General features: G+C 37.8%; 1 protein-coding gene across 3 annotated transcripts in view; it reads right to left on the bottom strand.

Moving 5' to 3' along the window:
* Positions 1-6994: 6994 nt before the first annotated feature.
* Positions 6995-19694, bottom strand: part of LOC129253100 (uncharacterized) — a 146105-nt gene continuing 133405 nt past the window's right edge. For all 3 annotated transcript variants that reach the window (XM_054891346.1, XM_054891347.1, XM_054891348.1), the window contains 4 exons: positions 9438-9731; positions 9122-9298; positions 8834-8948; positions 6995-7602 (listed from right to left, as the gene is read on the bottom strand). In XM_054891346.1, coding sequence (XP_054747321.1) covers positions 7443-7602; positions 8834-8948; positions 9122-9298; positions 9438-9540 — 555 coding nt within the window. In that variant the 5' untranslated portion in view covers positions 9541-9731 and the 3' untranslated portion in view covers positions 6995-7442. The remainder of the gene's footprint in view (positions 7603-8833; positions 8949-9121; positions 9299-9437; positions 9732-19694) is intronic.

Raw genomic sequence — 19694 nt, 5'->3', positions numbered from 1 at the left:
TTCAAAGCTGGTTTTTTATTTACTTATTTCACAATTTTTACTTCGTCCGCGAGCCTCGGCAAGCATTTATTATAGTAACAGAGTATATATGTGTATAATTTTTTGTTTTTATTATATGTACATATACATATTTAAATCTATTTTAAGTGCTATACCTTTTATTAGTTATGCAGCAAATTCTTGTACCTGTTTTGTGTCATAATTTCGGTTTCATCGAACTTTTTACTATACAAGTACATAGTTGGCGAAAAAATTATTGTTTTACAAATCACTTAAAAATTGATTTTGAGTTTTTTTCGTTTTTAATTTTTCTATAATCCTTTTTTAATAAAATATTATTCTACTAGCTTTACGGCCTCATTTTCGTTCTACTCGAAGTTCATCTAAATTCATACCTACTATTCAGTATTCGAAATTCTAGCTAAATCCAGTTTAAGTTAAAATTTTAAGTGTAAAAAAATGAAATAAAAAAATAACTAGACGCATTTAGCTTTCATTCTCTTACGAAATTTTTTACTAATTTGTCATTTTAAATAACCCACTCAGCCACTTGAAGCAGCCTCTCCTTCGTCACATGTCCGCTCACTGCCTATTGGGGGCGCATGCCAATTTAGTAAATTTCCTGGCAAACGATGTCTGGTTTGGGCGTAATTAAGATTAAGATTAGGCTAAATAAGATGGACTGCACTTGTTGGTATAAATTTTTGGGATTGGTTATTGGTTAATGAGGCTTTCATTCACTTTTGCTTAGGCACTAGATTATCATCGCAGAGCTGTCTGTTACTTATGCCTGAACTTATGCCGTGGCCCTGTCACCAAGAGGTTTAGCCTAGCTGACGATGTCGAGGGTTTCGATAATGTCACAGGACTTTCGGAACTCTTATTTAACCAAAAACTAGTTATTAGAGGGATTGGAATGACTGTCTGGCACTTCACTTGCGCACTAAAGAATGCAATAAATGGAGTGAAATGGGAGATATTTTCTGACTTTGCGAGTGTTGTCTAGACAAAAGCTACACCGAAGTTAGTTCATTTTCGAAGCCTAGGAAATTATATAATTGTCAAATGAGTTCTATCATTATTTCTTCACATAGTCGGGTCGCTATTTGAATGTATTAGTTGGGGCAAAGAAATCCATTAATTTCTCGGTAGATGGCTGTAGTGATCGATATCTCGTAAAGTATCGATACAGTACAGTATGGTGCCGATACCGTAATAAGTAATTGCGTGCAAATTTGGTTTCGTCGATCACAGAAATAATCCAAGTTGACCAGCTTGTTAGTAGTCGTAGCTTTAGCTGAGGAGCTAAAGATCGACCATAGGTTAGGTTAGGTTAAATGGCTGCGCTAGCTTAGGGCACACTTGGACGAATATTGAAAATTCGTCCGTTGTGATGCCATACAGGGGAGAGGAGAAAGGAGAAGGAAAGGAAGAAGGAACCTTGGGATTAGAGACGATGATGACCATGCATTTTACGACGACGCCGACGGTGGCTGATTTGCGTTCGTAATTAGCCGCAACAAGCTACTGATGAACTTCACCAAATTTTTGATATTATATCCGCAGGCGTAGCGAGCCCAGATGTCTAAATCTTTGCCCGACGAAAGCAGGGCAGCTGAGAAGAAGATGTTGAGATGATTCTACCTCGTGAACATCTAACGCATAAAAAGTCTCACCGCATGAACACCTAACGGACAATGCCCGACATGACATACCCACCAAATTCGAGAGCTGGGGCTTAGTTAGACTTAGAAGTTCCCTCGAGCGTCCCAGATCTACTCGTGGCCAGAAGGATCTTTCGACCTTGCACGTTTCGAACGAGCCCAGCGCTCGCCGAGTTGACTCGAGGCCCATCTTTCCAGGAGCAGACCACAGGTTCTTAAGGGAACCCGAATCCTGTCATTTTGCGGCGAAACCGTCTCCAAAGTTCCCTGTCTAGCCAGCTCATCACCAAAGATCGACCATAAAACAGTTGTAAACCATTTGCGCAAAAGTAGTGGACCTCTTTTTCCCCAAATTATTATTAACTTTTCTAATAAAAAAAAAAAAATTAAGCAAAGTCGAGCTGAAGTGAATAGCGTTTGCAATTGGCTCTTGTTATATAAAATTTGGTATTCAGTTTAAAGAAATATCCAAAAAATATCAGAGTAATCAGATAGATAGACCATTAATTTAATTTATTACTATTATTATTGAGCTATTGAGCACTGCGACCTAAAGAGATCTAACGTGCCCTTTATTTTAAGGCTTTATAATAATGTCTTGATGGATAGAGGGATTTACAGTTTTATGCTGAGTACGTTCAATACTTATGTTTATGTGGTACGACTATTCAACGCAGAAAAGAAGTTGAAGGCAACTACTAGCCAGCTGAAAGGCAACTACTATTAGGAAAAACTTGTAATGCACCATCCGTAATGAGCATCAGTGACCCACTCAGCTATGCCGGGAGTCGTATATTTGGAGAGCTCTGGTGAAACTTATTGCCGTACTTGATATATGGCCAGTAATATATGTAATTAGAGTAACAGCTACCACATGCGAATATATACATAGTTTCCATTAATAGCTTCCAGTGTTTTTCTCCGATTTCAGGAGGTGCCCAAATATGAAAAATGCAAGAGCTTCTGATCTATTGCTAAAGCAGCAAGAAGCCGTGAAGCCGTTTCTATACATATATTCAGCATTACTAAGATAGCATCTCGATATCAACTTGAGATCCAACGAAGAGTCTCTCTTGCCAACAAGCGATACTCTGGACTAAATAGGCTAAGTAGACTAAGTAGTACGATAAAGTACTATCTCAACGAACAAAACTAATACTCTACAAGGCTCTCATCATGACCGTCCTAACGTATGGCGTAGAATCTTGGACGATGATAATATTCGATGAGGCGTCACTTGGAGTGTTCAAGAGAAAGATTCTGCCGAAGATTTTTGGAGCTTTGCACGTTGGTGACGGGGAATGTCGCAGGCGATAGAACGATGAGCTGTATGCGCTCTACGACGACATAGACATAGCCCAGTCGGCTATGTTGGCTGGGTAATGTCGTCCGAATAGAAACAAACTCTCCAGCTCTGAAAGTATTGGTTGCGATACTAGCTGGTGGTAGCAGAAGAAAGATCAGCTGCGTTGGAAAGATCAGCTGTAGAAGGACTTGGTTTCACTTGGTGTGTCCAACTCGTGCCGGTTAGCACGAGATAGAAACGACTGGCGCACTTTGTTAAATTCGTCCAAAATCGCGTAAGCGGCTAACGAAGAAGAAAAAGAAGAAGAAGAATATAGCGGAGTTTAACTGAGAAAATATTTATATAGAAATCTCTAAATATTCGTGCCAACAACCATATTAACCTCTTGCGCTATTTGGACGTGTATAGCACGAAATTTGGCCTCAAAATTTAAAAGACGTGTCACGCACGTCTTCAGAGCTTTCTGAGTTTTCTGTGCTCCTAACTTAATAAAGAACTGTAAAGAATAGCCAATCTTTTATTAAACATAATATATAAATACATATAAAAGATGTATTATAAATTAAATAATAAATAGTAGAATTATGTGCATTTCGCACACGCGATCTGCTCAAAGCTTTAACAGAAATTATTCCACGTATAAGCTCATTTGGAATTTTTTTGCATGGGATAGTCACACGGTTTTGGAAATGAATTTATAGCGCAAGAGGTTAAGAGTTACAAGAGTTATCTAGGATCCGATGTCAAAACGACACTTAGTTGGTATGGTAAGGCTGAGTTCGGAAAAACTAGAACAATATAAAGAAACCCCGAATTCGCTTCGAATTTCTTATTTTAGCCCAATAACCTTCCGCATTAATTATAATTTAAAAATTACGATGTGTTATTTTGATATGATTTTCCACTATTTTTTCTTAAATATATAATATATGCATATCTACGCAATGAGTAACAAGAATATTTTTTAAATAACTACAATAGTACGATTATGTATAATGAATTTCGTGTATTCTAACTACATAAGGACTAATATTTTGCTTAAGAAATGTCATAACTGAAAAACATTTAAATGTATTTCTACAAATTTTGCATAATATTTATATTTGAAATTCACGCAAATTAGTTAATCACTGTCCAACATGTGCTTTCGGTATGTGCTCTCAGAGTGTTTCTTAAACATGTGTCCAGTGTGAGCAACAGTGCTCCGCAACATTTGTATGGATCACCGTTTTGGGGAGCAATGTTCCGCAACATTTGTATAAGTCACCACTCCCGAAAGCAATTACTAACACTATTTACACATACGTATCTGCAACAATGTTCTGCGACATTGGTATCTAATTTAGGGATCTTAGCCACATATCGGCAGTTGAGGTGGCCCATTCTATAGAAAACTTTTCAGTTGTATATGGATGACTATCGCTGATGACAAATTTGTGTAAACTGGAATATGCTGGCTTATATATTGCCGTTTATTGTAGTAGTAATGGAGAAAAATTAAAGATCAGTTTAAGTTTTTGTGACGGGAGACCCAGGAAATTATCAAATTATGGAAATTTACTGACCGTTGCTTCTACATTAAATATAGTGATACATATTCACTTATGTATAAATGCATCCAATAACAGCAGTAGTTCCTCAAGGCAACGCACCAAGACCACTGCTATACGTCTTATTTATCTCCGACATACATACCACTCCCAGACGAAACTAACTCAACTATAGCAACACGACACAATTTAATTCTGATTCTGACAAAAAGCTCTCAACCGTAACAACTAAATTACAGATCTACACCAACAATGTAAAGAAGTGGTTTGATAAATGGAGTTTAAAATAAATGAGGACAAATCTGTACAAGTAATATTCACGGCCTTAAGGAGCCTTTGCACGAAAGTGTTGACAAAATCGATGACTGGTGCATGAGACCAGGTCCTTCCGTTAATCCGAACAAAACAACCATAGTCTTGTTTACGAGAAAACGGAAATTGAATGGACTCAGTCTTCCAATACTGAAAGGTGTGATATTTGGTCTTTCCGATGTAGTTAAATATCTATGAGTAATCTTCGAAAGAAGCTGACTTGGAAGACACACGTTTCACTGAAGGTGAATCGCGCGTTGGGGACTTTTCAGCAATGCCGTAGAGCCTTTGGTAAAACCTGGGGTCCGGAACATGCGGTGGTCCTATGGATACACACAGCACTTATCAGACCAATCATCACTTACGCTTCTGTGGTCTGGTGGCGACGGAGCTTGGTCCAGTTCACAATCCGGGAACTATATAGGCTACAAAGAAGTGTATGTTTATGCATCACGGATGCCATGAGTACAACCTCTGGTGATGCCCTAAATGCTATGCTTGATTTGCTCCCCCTGGATCTTAAGATACAACAGGAAGCAATAAAAGCAATGTGTAGACTCCATAAACAAGATTTCTGGCACGAAGACGGCACAGTACTCACTGTTTTTGGCACCTAAAGATGACCTGATACCCATAGTTTCATTTGGAAGGAAATTTGATGTCAGATGTCCATTGCGTGAACAATGGAGCAATCCAGAATACATGCAGGGAGGTTTGACGGATATTTTCTTTACCGATGGGTCCAAGAATGAAATAGGGTCTGGAGCCGGATGATACTTAAACGATAGTAATAAGTATCACAATGCTTTTGCCATCCTGAAAGTAGCCGAATGGATAATCGAGAAGAGATGGAGTGGAAACAGATTGGAGTTTTCAGTGACAGTCAGGCTACACTGAAGGTACTGGAGAACACGAAGCAAACCTCAAAGATTGTTCCGGCTTGTACTTATATGGGTTCCGGGACACTCAGGTATTCAAGGAAACGAAATTCCTGACGAATTGGCCAACCGTGGATTAGCTCTGCCCCACAGTGGCCAGAGAAAATAATCGGAATCAGTTCCGCAGGAATCAAGAATTGGATCAGCGATTATGTATGCAATCTACATAAAGAGCGATGGTCCGGTCTAGAACGCTGCAGAGCTGCAAAGTGTTTTGTGACAAGTCCGAAAAGAAAACTGTCAAACTTTCTACTAAAACTTAGAAGGAAAGACGTTCGGTTGATGGTCGGTATCATTACAGGACACAACCCATGGGGCCAGCATATGACCACCATTGGAATCATTGAGGACCCAATGTGCCTGGCATGCTCGGAGGAGGCGGATAGCACTGAGCACTTTCTCTGTGAGTGTCCTGCCTTTGCTAGAGCACGGCTATGAGTTTTGGGTTCCGATGTCATGAGAATGAGTAGTATTCGTTCTCTAAAACTGGAGGATATTTACAGATTTGCCAAAGAATCTGGAAAATTCTCACAAGACTAACTATCTCTATCTCTATTCTTTCCTATCGCTTTCTCTGGTACTTTTCTCCTTCCCACCTTGACTATTTACCCCCTTTTCAGAGCTGTAAATACAATGGGCTTTTTATTTTTAGCCCTAGTGTTTTAGGAAATTTAAATTTCAATATTCACGACAAAGGTTGCTGCTATGCCGAGTAAGCTCAACAACAGTACAGTTATTACAGCATCTGCCAAATATCTTGGAATCCATCTGGAAACAAATTTCGTGATAGTGATAATGCAATTTTTATTCACTATGAAATGTTTATTGATAGTTATTTTTTTTTTGTTTTTTTGGTTTTTCACTATCACTAAATGGTAGTGCAATTTCGTGGTAGTACAAAAATGTCCTACCCTGGTTAAAAGTATACTTTCGTAATTTATTTATAAAGTAAACTGATAGCAATTGTAATAATAAAATAAGCAGTACATTTCTTGCTAAAAAATGTATGAAGCCTGTACAGGCCGCACCCTTAGACTTTAGTTTAATTTGTTTCACTAAAAATGCAGAAGAAAAATGTTATACTTTGATGCAATATTCTATGCTAAATATTTAATAATTATTTACATAATAAAAAAAAAACAGTTTATAATTTAAGAGTATCGAGTTGAAATTAAATATAATTTTCTAAGGCGATTATTTTTCGTTTTTTTTTTGAAAGTTTGAAACTTTGTTATGCAAATCACATAGAATTTTACTCTAGTAATTATATGTCACTCAATTTATTGCTAAAATCTTAGAAAAGCTAATACTTTGGTGCTATTTGTTAGAGAAAAGTAAATTTTATGCTTTGATGTGAAAGTATGCATATATATCTATGTACGTATTTTATACAAATTTGATTTGATAAAAATTAATTAAATAACTTGTCAATTCGAATTGCTTGCAGTGAATGTGGTTAGTAGTATACATATATACATTGTGTATGTGTGAGTGTGAGTTTGCTTGTTTTTCATCTACTTGTACAGTATAGCAATATAATAACGCTTAAGCCTATTTGTAAATTCACATTGTGTTCGTTACAATTTCTCGCCATACCCTCAGCATGGTGCTGCCAACCCAACCGCTGGATTTGATCAACTTTCTAGTTTTTTGTATACTCTCTCGCCCACTGCTACCTGATTAGAGCGAACAGATGCTGGTGTAACGCTATGAATGTTAATAACGCTAAGCTGCAGTGTTGCCACAGTGTTTGTGGGGGGCTTTTATAGCTGGTCGCTGCATGGTTGCATGCGTCCGCATCGTGGCAACTTTGTAGGCAGCCGTGCACATACCTGCGAATGAATGGACAAGAGGGGAAATAAGAAACAAGAAGTATATGTACATAACGGGATGTATCTGTAAACAGGAATAATGATAGCTTGCAACCCATACAACCTTTTTGACCCCCCTCCTTAACCTAACTACAGATGTGCAAGTACAACTTTGTTCATAGTAATAGCAGCGCGGCTGCAAAGTTTTGACTTTTTATTTATTTTGTGTTACATTTTTTTTTTATTTTCTAAAAATCAAGCTTATACTACAACAGAAACTATTCAGATCACCTTGAAAAATTAAAAACAAAATCAACCAATTTACATAAAAATTTCAAACCTAAAATGTTTTTTAGCGAAATTTCGAGAAGGCAGTTTTCTAGCATATTGAATTGCGGTATACAAATTGCCAGTTTAAAGTAGCTCAAAGACGTCTTGCGAATTCTTTTTTAGTTCTAGTGCGAATTTGTACAAAAATATTTTGCATACCATAAGGCTTAAATTTTTTTATTACAGTTGATAAAAAAAACATTTGATCGACAGTTAATTTAGGGCAAGGTTTGCTAGAAAATGCAATAGAGCTTTCACAAATACCGTTATTTTGAATCATCTGATCATCGGGTTCAAAAAGTTGCTTGAAAATCACGCTGATATTTGATAATTTTTTCCTACGCTCTACCCGGAGTTAAAGGATGTTATATGTATGCATATCTTTCTGGCGGTCTTGTGCACTTTCTCCATAAAAAAAATTTATGGAAGAAAATATCAGTCAATTTTGAGGCACTTTCAACTTGCATTTTGTTATACCAAAATTGAATTGAATGCATTCCCAGAATTTTTCCAAAAATTCTGACTAAAAAATTTTAAATTTAAATGAACATTTTTTGAATTTTCGAAATTTTTTAGCGAATTTAAGTTGAATGGTTTTGATGGAGCTTTGCCTTTTTTTGTTTTAATATAAAAATGAAATAAGAATAAATAAATAGTAAACACATTTTGTTCTTTGTTTTTCGACTTTTTAGTTGTTATTATGGTTTTATTCTTATAAAATATTAAAAAAAAAATTTAATAAATATTAAAAATATTTAATAAATTTAATAAATATTAGAAAATTCAAAATCAAATATTTTGTATATATTGCAAACCTAAAACAAACAATTTACAATATAATAACAGTAAATAAATAAACTATGCAACATGCCGCACTGCTATTATTTTAATCACCGGTGCATGCACCACATCTTCAACTTACCTGTTGTCATAGTAGAATTTGCCACAATGTGACATCCGTATGATTTCCGTGTCCGTGGTGAGTGTGCCGCTATCCAACGCACAACCCCGCACTGTTATCGATTCGCCAGTGTCATCTGCATAAGTGCAGCGTCAACAGAACATGCCAAGGATGAAGCATAAAGAACGTGGATTGTGTATGAGCGTGTGTGTGTGTGTGCGGTAAACGGAAAGAGTATCAAAGTTGTATCAACTAAATGTTCAGGTCTATCTAAACTACATAATTACAAATACAATTCAGCTGACCTACCATAAATCCCCGCAATTTTGATACAGGCCGTCGCCGGAAAGAGGCCGTCACGTCCCTTCCGTCCGCCCATGCATGGTGATTCTAGTATGGCGGTTGAGTAGTTGTTGTGAAAGGGATCGTCGCAAGCCTTGTTGGCTCCGTTGAAAGACACGCATTTGAAACAGTCAATACAGTTAGCTGCAGAATGAGAAAAAAAGTAATGAAAAAAGGATATGAAAAAACGAAAACCCATTAGAGCTGTTAGGCAGTATGACATTGCAGACCATATTGCATGTAAACTGCAAACTGCTTTAGGTGTGTATGTGTGTGTGCTTACCTAGTTGTATGCTATGCACTGCGAGTAAGACGACGACACATGATATGATTTGAAAATTCCAGTTCGCTCGTAGTATTTCGTTTATAGGCGGCATGTTTTTCATATGCCTCTGCGTCGCTGCGTCACTGCCCTTCCCGCTGTTTTATTATTTTTGCTGTGTTTTCAGTTCTTCCTATAAATGCAGTGCACTTTTATTTAAAGCTGATTTAAGTCTCTTTTTCATCATCCTTTGTGTTACTACAACTCTCTTTGGCGAATTTGAAAACGTCGCTGATGTTGCATGCTTTTGGTGAACTGCAAGAAGAAAGGAGAAAGTTGTATGCAAAATTTGGTTAAACACAATGAGTGTCGTGTTATGTGTGTAGAATGCGGAAATGCTTTGGACTGTCACTTAGCAGGAAGGGGCTATACATTTTTTTACATAAAAGTAATTTGTAAGCCCACATGGCCCTAATTCGCCAACGACTTTTCACACATCATTTTATAGGGTCTTCCAATAACAGGTGAATGGATTGCGCTATCGAGAGATGATTAACGATTTTTTATGGCCGGAATTGGATGGTATTGATCTGGACAACGTTTATTTTCAACAAGTCGGCGCTACGTGCCACACAAGCAACGAAACCATTGCTTTTTGACGGGAAAAGTCTCCGAACCGGGTTATCTCTCGAAGAGGTGATCACAATTGGCTACCGAGATCTTATGATTTAACACCTTGTGACTTTTTTGTTTGGTGACACGTGAAAGAGAAGATCTACGCCAACAGCTCAGGGTCGATTCAAAACCTGAAAGATGGAATTCGTGAGGCTATCGAGGACATAGGGCAGCCACTTTGCAATTCGGTTATGGAAAATTTCATGAAAAGGATATTGTCCTGTTAGCGTGGTCGTGGTGGTCATTTGCCTTATGTTATTTTCCATTATTTACGGCATACCTTCCTCTTTATAATGAAATAAACATCCGACAATTTATATTAAAAAATAGATAATTCTTATTAAAAAACCCTACATAACTTTTGAATAAGTATTTTTGTTAATCCTTAACTATCCAGTAGTGTCTCACGGATATGATACCGATTTCTGGCCCTTATAAAAACGAAAGTTTTAATTATTGAAAATTCACTTTTTATGTAATCTAATCACAGAGTTTTATAAGCCTAAAAATGCAATTAAAATATTGTTTAACGAATATAGTTTGGTATTTATTGACAATAAACTACAGTACTAACTCACCAACACACAAGTGTTTGATAGGCACAGTAGGGGAATTCAACAAAACTTGCAAATTTCCCATTTATGTAATGGGGAAGTTTTGCACAGAATCTGGTCTGTACGCACTTTTCGATTTCTTCTTAAATTCAAATTCACTCATGAAATGGTAAAAGGAGTCAAAGTAGGGATGTTGCCGTTGCTATGCACTAAACACGCTTACCGCCTTAATGGAAACAGACCGATAAAATAAAGGGAGATTTTTTAAGAGCTATAGGAAAGTTTTTCAAAAAAGACACACGTAAAATTCAGAAAAATGTATGCAATTTTTATTTAAATCGATAGTACAGTCCATATAATATAATTTAATGTTTGAAGATTATTTCATGCAAATGTTGACCGCGACTGCGCTTCAAATGGTCCATCCGCTTAGTCCAATTTTGGCATACTCTTTCCAATGTTTCGGCCCGTATCTCACATATAAATGCTTTAATGCTGTCTCCCAATGCGTTAATTGAAGCAGGCTTATCTGAATAGACATGAGCTTTAACATAGTCCCACAAAAAATAATCTAAAGGCGTTACATCGCACGATCTGGGTGGCCAATCGACAGGTCCCGAACGTGAAATAAAATGTTCACCGAACTCGCCTCTCAACAAGTCCATTGTTACGCGTGCTGTGTGGCATGTGGCACCGTCTTGCTGAAACCACATCTCATTCAAGTCAAGCTCTTGCATTTTGGGCAAAAAAAAGTTGGATATCATTTCACGGTAGCGCTCACCATTCACAGTTACGTTACGATTCGCAGCATCTTTGAAGAAGTACGGTCCAATGATACCTCCAGCCCATAAACCGCACCAAACTGTGACCTTTTCTGGATACTTTGGTAGCTCTTGCAATTCTTCTGGCTGATCTTCACTCCAAAATCGACAATTCTGTTTATTTACGTACCCATTGATCCAAAAATGAGCTTCGCCGCTGAACACAATTTTTCGATAAAAAAGTGGATCTTCGGTCAACTTTCCAAGAGCCCATTCACCAAAAATTCTGCATTGCAGTAGGTCGTTCGGCTTCAATTCTTGCACCAGCTGTATTTTAAAAGGATTCATACCTAAATCCTTTCGCAAAATTTTCCATGTTTTTGAGTAACAGAGGCCCAATTGCTGCGAACGGCGACGAATCGATAATTGATGGTCATCATTAACACTGGCCGATACAGCTGCGATATTTTCTTCAGTTCGCACTCTACGTAAGCGTGTTGGTGGCTTGATGTCCATTAATGTAAATTTGGTTCTAAATTTAGTCACAATAGTTCGAATAACCGCTTCAGTGGATCGATTAAACTGACCATAAAATGGAATAAGCGCGCGATAAACTTTCTTAACAGAACACGCATTTTTATAATAAAATTCAATGATTTGGAAGCGTTATTCGTTTGTAAGACGATTCACGGTTAAATTATAGACCAAACTGGAGATGTTTAGCAGTGAAACAAAACACGAAACGTGCGTCAGCTGTTTAAACCAACTGTTTAAAAAGATAATAGCTAAAAATTAGAATAATAAACTATTCTCTGTATGGTATACCATATCTTGGAAAAGAAGGACAAAACAGAGATGTAAATTTAGCTTAGTTCAGTTCGGCGAAAAAAAATAGATGGCCGATTGTATTTTTTCAAAATTTTATAGATATTTTTGGCATTCCATTGCTAATGTTATGAAAAAATTTTAATACTAATTGGAACCAATAGAAAAATAATTCACAGAGAAGACTTTTTCTATGAGAAATTGCCATCGAATTGATCACCCCTCACATACGGAGACGAAACAAGAAAGGACTATTGCGATATCGCTTAGTCGCAATGGAAAATCTGGTATGATCAAATCAGAAATCAGTCTCAATCACCTGAAACTGTATCAAAAAGAAAGGAACCTTGTGACATTTGTCCTTCGAAAATATTCCGAACATAGAAGCAGTATTGTGATATATGCAACCGAAATGTGTGCTGTGAACATTCTGAAAAACAAACTCATCGAATGGCGTTCGCAGGATGAATTGATTTTATGTGGATCCTCCACGGTCCCTCCGATGATATTTTGATTTTATTGTGACGATGTGAAGGAAAAAGTGTATCAGTAATGTTGTTATCAACAATTTATTTGCGATGTAAGACGATATATTGTATATAAAATTATACTCTTAATAATACTCATGCATATACCCTATAATCAAAAAGTAAAAAGAAGGTGATGTTGACTGTTTTCTTCGATTACCAAGGCGTAGTGCACCATGAGTACCTTCCATCGGGCCAGACAGTCAATAAAGAATATTATTTATCCGTTTTGAAGCGTTTGCGAGATTTTGTGCGTCACAAACGGCGAGAAATGTGGCCAAACAATTCTTGAATTTTCCGTGATGATAACGCGCCATCGCAATGAGCCCAAATTGTGTTGGATTATTTGACCAAGCACCAAGTAAATACCATCGTGCAAGCATCGGGTTCATCTGATATGGCCCCGTGTGACTTCTTTTTGTTTTCCAAGTTGAAGTTACCACTTCGTGGAAGGAGATTTCAGTCGATAGAGGGGATCAAAGAGAATGCGGCGATGGAGCTGAAGGCCATCCCTTCGTCGGCCTACTATGGGTGTATGGAGGACTGGGTTAAACGCTGGTATATGTGTGTTGCTTCAGACGTGTCATATTTTGAAGGAGATAAAATAAATTTGCCTGAAATTTAACTCTGTTTTGTTTTATTTGAACATTCCCTATACTGTCTGATCATAGGGTATGTACGAAGTTGGACCTCAGAAAACACCAAATCAAAATACAAGCATGAAGTCCTTCTTTCTGGGCTGCAATAAAACTACAGACCCATACCTTTAGGGAAAATAGCCCTAAGTAATATTTTTTTGTTTGAGTTGTGTGAATACTTAAACAACTCCTTGAAATCCTTATACTGATATCAAAAATTTCAAAGTCACCAATTGCGCTTCCAGTTACATGTCACCTTCTGTGCACAAATACCATTCTCCATTTAATTCTCCTCGCAAACAATGCATCACAGAACAGTAAATAGCGAATAGCACGCAGCTCCGGTGGTTGAACCTGCCATTTACTGTTGCCACTCTAGGATCCATTAAATACTTTTATTCTCGCAACGTGCGCGTATCAAGTTAAATGGAGTTGAAAATTATGTTGAACAATGGCAACAATGGAAACATGAAAATAACAAAATGAATTCAAAGAGTACCATCTTGGATGGAAGCAAACAGAACATTCGAAGCAGACATTCCGCATTAAATGAACGCAACTGGAAGAAAGGGACAGTAAAATCCCTAACTAGATATTTCGTGATTTATAATGCGTAACGGTTATAAACAGATGACGAATGCAATACCAATTGTAATGAAAAAGCGCACGTGTACAGTTTCGGTAATAAAAACAGGCGCACCGTACATACGAGTGATAACAATTTTTTTACAATTTTAAATTGAATGAAATATACTTTTAAATTAAAGTGAAGGGTTAAAGAAGTAAATGTTTGGAATATTTTTCGCAATAGTAATAGCGGTCGCCCCTCGGCAGGCAATGGCAAACCTCCGAGTGTATTCCTGCCGTTCGGAGTCGGCTTGAAACTGAAGGTCCCTCCATTTGTGGAACAACATCAAGACGTACACCACAAATAGAAGAAGGAGCTCAGCTAAACACCCAATTATGTATTTATATATATAACGGGTGATTTTTTAGCTATTATCTTTTTAAACAGTTGTTTCACTGTCAAACATCTTCAGTTTGGTCTACAATTTAGCCATGAATCGTCTTACAAACGAACAACGCTTGCAAATCATTGAATTTTATTATAAAAATGCGTGGTCTGTTAAACAAGTTTAAAGTCGAAAAATTGTGTTCAGCGACGAAGCTCATTTTTGGATCAATGGGTACGTAAATAAGCAGAATTGTCGATTTTGGAGTGAAGATCAGCCAGAAAAATTGCAAGAGCTACCAATGTATCCAGAAAAGGTCACAGTTTGGTGCGGTTAATGGGCTGGAGGTATCATTGGACCGTACTTCTTCAAAGATGCTGCGAATCGTAACGTAACTGTGAATGGTGAGCGCTATCGTGAAATGGTATCCAACTTTTTTTTGCCCAAAATGCAAGAGCTTGACTTGCATGACATGTGGTTTCAGTAAGATGGTGCCACATGCCACACAGCACGCGTAAAATGGACTTGTTGAGAGGCGGGTTCGGTGAACATTTTATTTCACATTCGGGACCTGTCGATTGGCCACCCAGATCGTGCGATGTAACGCCTTTAGACTATTTTTTGTGGGGCTATGTTAAGGCTCATGTCTATTCAGACAAGCCTGAAATTAACGCATTGGAAGACAACATTAAAGCATTTATATGTGAGATACGGGCCGAAACATTGGAAAGAGAATGCGAAAATTGGACTAAGCGGAAGCACAGTCACGGTCAACATTTGCATGAAATAATAATCAAAAATTTATTAAATGGACTGTACTATCGATTTAAATAAAAATTGCATACATTTTTCTAAATTTTACGCGTGTTTTTTGAAAAACTTTCCTATAGCTCTTAAAAAATCACCCTTTATATATATGTATATATATATATATAATATGTACATATATATAATATATATATAATCGTAATCGCATTACTATTTTTATTCGCTTTCGCAGCCACATTTGTACTCGTATTCGTATTCGGAATCGTTTTCGTATTCATATTTGTTTTCGTGTCCGTATTCGTATTCGCATATGTGGTAGTACTTGGATACACATTCGTATTCGTATTCATAATCACATACACATTTGTATTCGTATTCGTTTTCACTTTCATAATTTCACTCGTATTCGTTTTGGTATTTGCACTCGTATTCGTATTTTTTTTGATGTGTTTTTCGTTTTTCTTTTCGTAATTGAACTCCTAATAATATTCGTATTTGTATTCGTTTCAGTATTCGTATTCTGTTACGCATTAGTATTCGTACTTGGATTTGTACTCGTATTCATTTTCGTAATTTTAATCGTCTTCGCATTCATATTACTAGGGGTACTCCTATTCTTTTCATATCCATATTTGTATTCGTATTCGTTGTCCCTTTCGCATTCGTACTCATAGTCATTTTTGCATTCATTTTTGATTTCGTAATAAAGCAACAATTTCCTCTTTGGAAAGTCACAGCATTAAGGCATAACAGCGACGCCTTTTATAGTATTAGATGGATTTCTTTTTTTATTTCTTGTGGTATGCGGACTTGGAGGTTAAATCTTATAAAGATACTTATAGCCCGTGCTATAAACATGTCTGATTCGCAAAGCGCCTTCGAACTAAAACATCCCACTCATTCCCGTTAGTTAGTCGCTGGAGCCGTGGGCTCGTGCAGTTTGATCATCTTGTCGCAGTCCTATCAATACTGATTTTATGTAGTTGCTTCCAGTTTCGCACTTTTCAAGTGAAGACAACATTTGTCATATCCGCTCAGTGTGCTGTTCAGTTCTCATTCGCCAGTCTCCGCAGTTTTGTGAATCGCCAGCATTTTGATGCTGGATATTCAGGTCCTTCGATTTTATCGACACAGAATTGGCAGTATGGATCGCTGATATGTTTAAATCAGTGCAGGTATTGTCTGAAACACCCATGACCAGAAAGGAAGTCTTCTATGTGATTCAGTTTCCCATATTTCCGTTCCTCCCAGGTTCGCAGTCTGGAACTATGTAGTGCGTCCACTTTTCGCTTTGTACTGTGTCCCAACGGCTTTACGATTTACCAATGTTTCTTTCTGCCAGTCTAATCCTAACCTGATCATTCTGTTCGGGGCGAAGCCACGTTGCTTCCGCTAGTTTAACTTCGTGGTAATTGGGTAACCTCCCAGCGATTACAGCGGCTACTTCATCGGAGTCTATACGGCAAGCCCTACACACTCGGAGATTGCCAAGTAGTAACCTTGATTTATGGTTAGGCTCTCCAACGTTCGGTATAATTCTGGAAAGGCAGTTACACACCTTAGAAGCTTCGTGTTCAGCCTGCTTGAGGTGCTCTGTGCAGCATAGCCTGTGGTCTATCAAACGCTAAGGTACCTTAGGTGTGTATTGAACTCTATTGGTGACTTCCTACTTTGCTGAACACCCGTTCCAACTTTCTCTGGCTGCTTAGTAGTACAAGTGCGGTTTTGCGCTCCGCTAGTTCCAGCTCCTTTCCTTGGAACTATGTCTCCACCGTAGCGATCATTTTGGTGCAGTTTTATCATGAATTTGGTGAATGTATAATATTTTCAGGTGCGTTTATTATTCGGCTCCAATTCGCAGAGCTAAATACATTTTTTACGTCCAGGGTAATAATCGCGCAATATTGTTTTTTGTCTCCTAGCCAATTTCTGCCCTGTAGGGTATGTTTTGCGATACTGCACACCTTGGAGATCGCATCAATCGCGCTTCGGTTTGGTATATTGATTAGATTAAATGGATAGACGGATGCATATGCATGTGTTGAAGTGTACACTGGGGTATTAAAATCTGTTAGGTGCTGTAGCTCCAGAAACGAACTATCTGCCATAATCCCACAAAAGCAACATGAAGCATTCCACCATCCTAACTAGGCTGTGTGAATTACGTGTTTGTATTTACTTATATGCACTGATCTGTTAACATTCTTAAGTTATTTTTAGAGAGGCTAGTAAGCTTTTGGAATGTGTTCCTAATATTTCCTCTCTTTTATACATTATTTGCTTAGTTTTCTGTATTACAATGCACTTTTCTAGTAGCTTCTTTTACTTTCTAAACTCTCCAATCTAGCAAATGAAATATTATCGTCGCTATGCACGCTAATCACAGCGACCATTGAATAGCCAAAGAACTTCAAAGTCACCTGATTGGGTTTTCATACAAATCACTGAACATAGGAGCTCCTGATGGTAGTGCAGAAAATTTGAAGCACATTTAGACAATGTACGATTCTCATAGTTTATCCACAACAAATCTAAGAAACATTGATGAAATCTCTTCATAGCTCGTAAGAGAAAACTTCAAGTTTCCCAGCGCACATTTCCTTGTATCCGCATAGGTCCCACATCTGTTACGTATCTTACGTGATCAGAAGGCGGCGGCTTATTTCGACACGAGCTTGAGAATAACGATTCATAATAAAAAAAAAAAATAGAAAAACCAAAGCTTTCCGCACATGCTAAGGTTTTTTCGACGAGGTTTAAAATATTAATCGACATGATTTCCATAGAAACTCTGCGGCGACTCCAATGTTTTTTAGAGTTTTTAGCAGTGCTGTACTTTCATACAGCACCATGGCAGCAAAAAATTTACCTGGTACAATAAAATTCAGGATATTGTAGCAGGTTAAATCTCTATCTATCCAGAATCGACCCAGGCATGCTCAATACATATCCTGCATGTGAAGGTAACACGCCTAATATTAACCTCCTCTTCACTGCTTACTTCAACCCACTCATGCATCTGACACCTCTCTCCCTTCAGATTCACCCTGTCGAAACAGACTGTTTACTGAATCTCCCCCTAAATGAAAAACGAGAATGGCAATTGATGTCTTCAGCAAAATAAGTGTGGTTTTGTAAACTACAACAACAGTAAGAACAAGAGATTGGATGTTCGAGAATGGGCTTAGATATATAATCTCGAACCTGTTGTCACCGCATCTTAGGCATTTCATTACAATATATGTATGAGATCTTGTTAAACGAGAGCCCAGTAAACATATCTATAGCACCTTTGGCTCTCTAAGAGCGGAAATTACTAGACCAATGACGCATATTAATGAGAATCATTTGAGCCATACCTACAAATGTTTTCGGTGTTTTATCGAAACATATCTTACCGCATTCTGTATATTTAGATTCCTAACCTAACATATATACACAATAATTGGCGCGTATACCCTTTTTGGGTGTTTGACCGAGCTCCTCCTCCTATTTGTGGTGTGCGTCTTGATGTTGTTCCACAAATGGAGGGATCTACAGTTTCAAGCCGACTCCGAACGGCAGATATTCTTATGAGGAGCTTTTTCATGGCAGAAATACACTCGGAGGTTTGCCATTGCCTGCCGAGGGGCGACCGCTATTAGAAAAATGTTTTTCTTAATTTTGGTGTTTCACCGAGATTCGAACCGACGTTCTCTCTGTGAATTGCGAATGGTAGTCACGCACCAACCCATTTGGCTACGGCTAACCTAAAGAGTGGTTAAATTTCAAGGGCCGATGGTGTATGTGAACCACACTTAAACATAAAGTGTTTTCTGCATTTTATTCGACATTTTTGAATTTCAGACAAACTCAATTTGAGCCATGGAAAGATACACAATCGAGCAACGCGTTAAAGTTATTCAGGCTTATTATGAAAACGGGCGTTCAAATCAAAAAGCATATCGCGCACTTCCTGAAGAAAATCATCTTCAGTGATGAGGCACATTTTCACCTCAGCGGATTCGTCAATAAGCGGAATTGCCGCATTTGGGCAAATGATAATCCAAGAGAGATTGCCGAAAAACCAATGCACCCACAAAGAGTGACTGTTTGCTGCGGTTTATGGGCCGGCGGCATCATTGGGCCGGATTTTTTCCAAAATGAGGCCAGTTAGGCAGTTACTGCGAATAGTGTTCACTATCGTGAGATAATAACGAACTTTTTATGACCCGAATTGGAAGATATGGATGTGGATGATATGCGGTTTCAACAGGATGGTGCCACTTGTCACACAGCTAACGAAACAATGGCTCTTTTGCGTGAAAAATTTGATGGCCGAATAATCTCACGTCGCGGCGATGTCTATTGGCCGCCAAGGTCATGTGATTTGACACCGTTTGACTTCTTTCTTTGAGGTTATTTGAAAGGAAAGTTGTATGCCGATAAGCCAGCAACAATTCAAGAGCTAAAGGATGAGATAATTCGGCATATTAACGGCAAAGAACCTCAATTATGCCTCAGCGTCATCGAAAATTTAGACCATCGGATGGCCAATATTTTGTTCTATACGTAATTGAGCCATACCAATATTATCA

This window comes from Anastrepha obliqua, chromosome 1 (assembly GCF_027943255.1).
Source record: "Anastrepha obliqua isolate idAnaObli1 chromosome 1, idAnaObli1_1.0, whole genome shotgun sequence".
Taxonomy (NCBI): domain Eukaryota; kingdom Metazoa; phylum Arthropoda; class Insecta; order Diptera; family Tephritidae; genus Anastrepha; species Anastrepha obliqua.
This window is presented reverse-complemented; position numbering and strand designations above follow the sequence as displayed.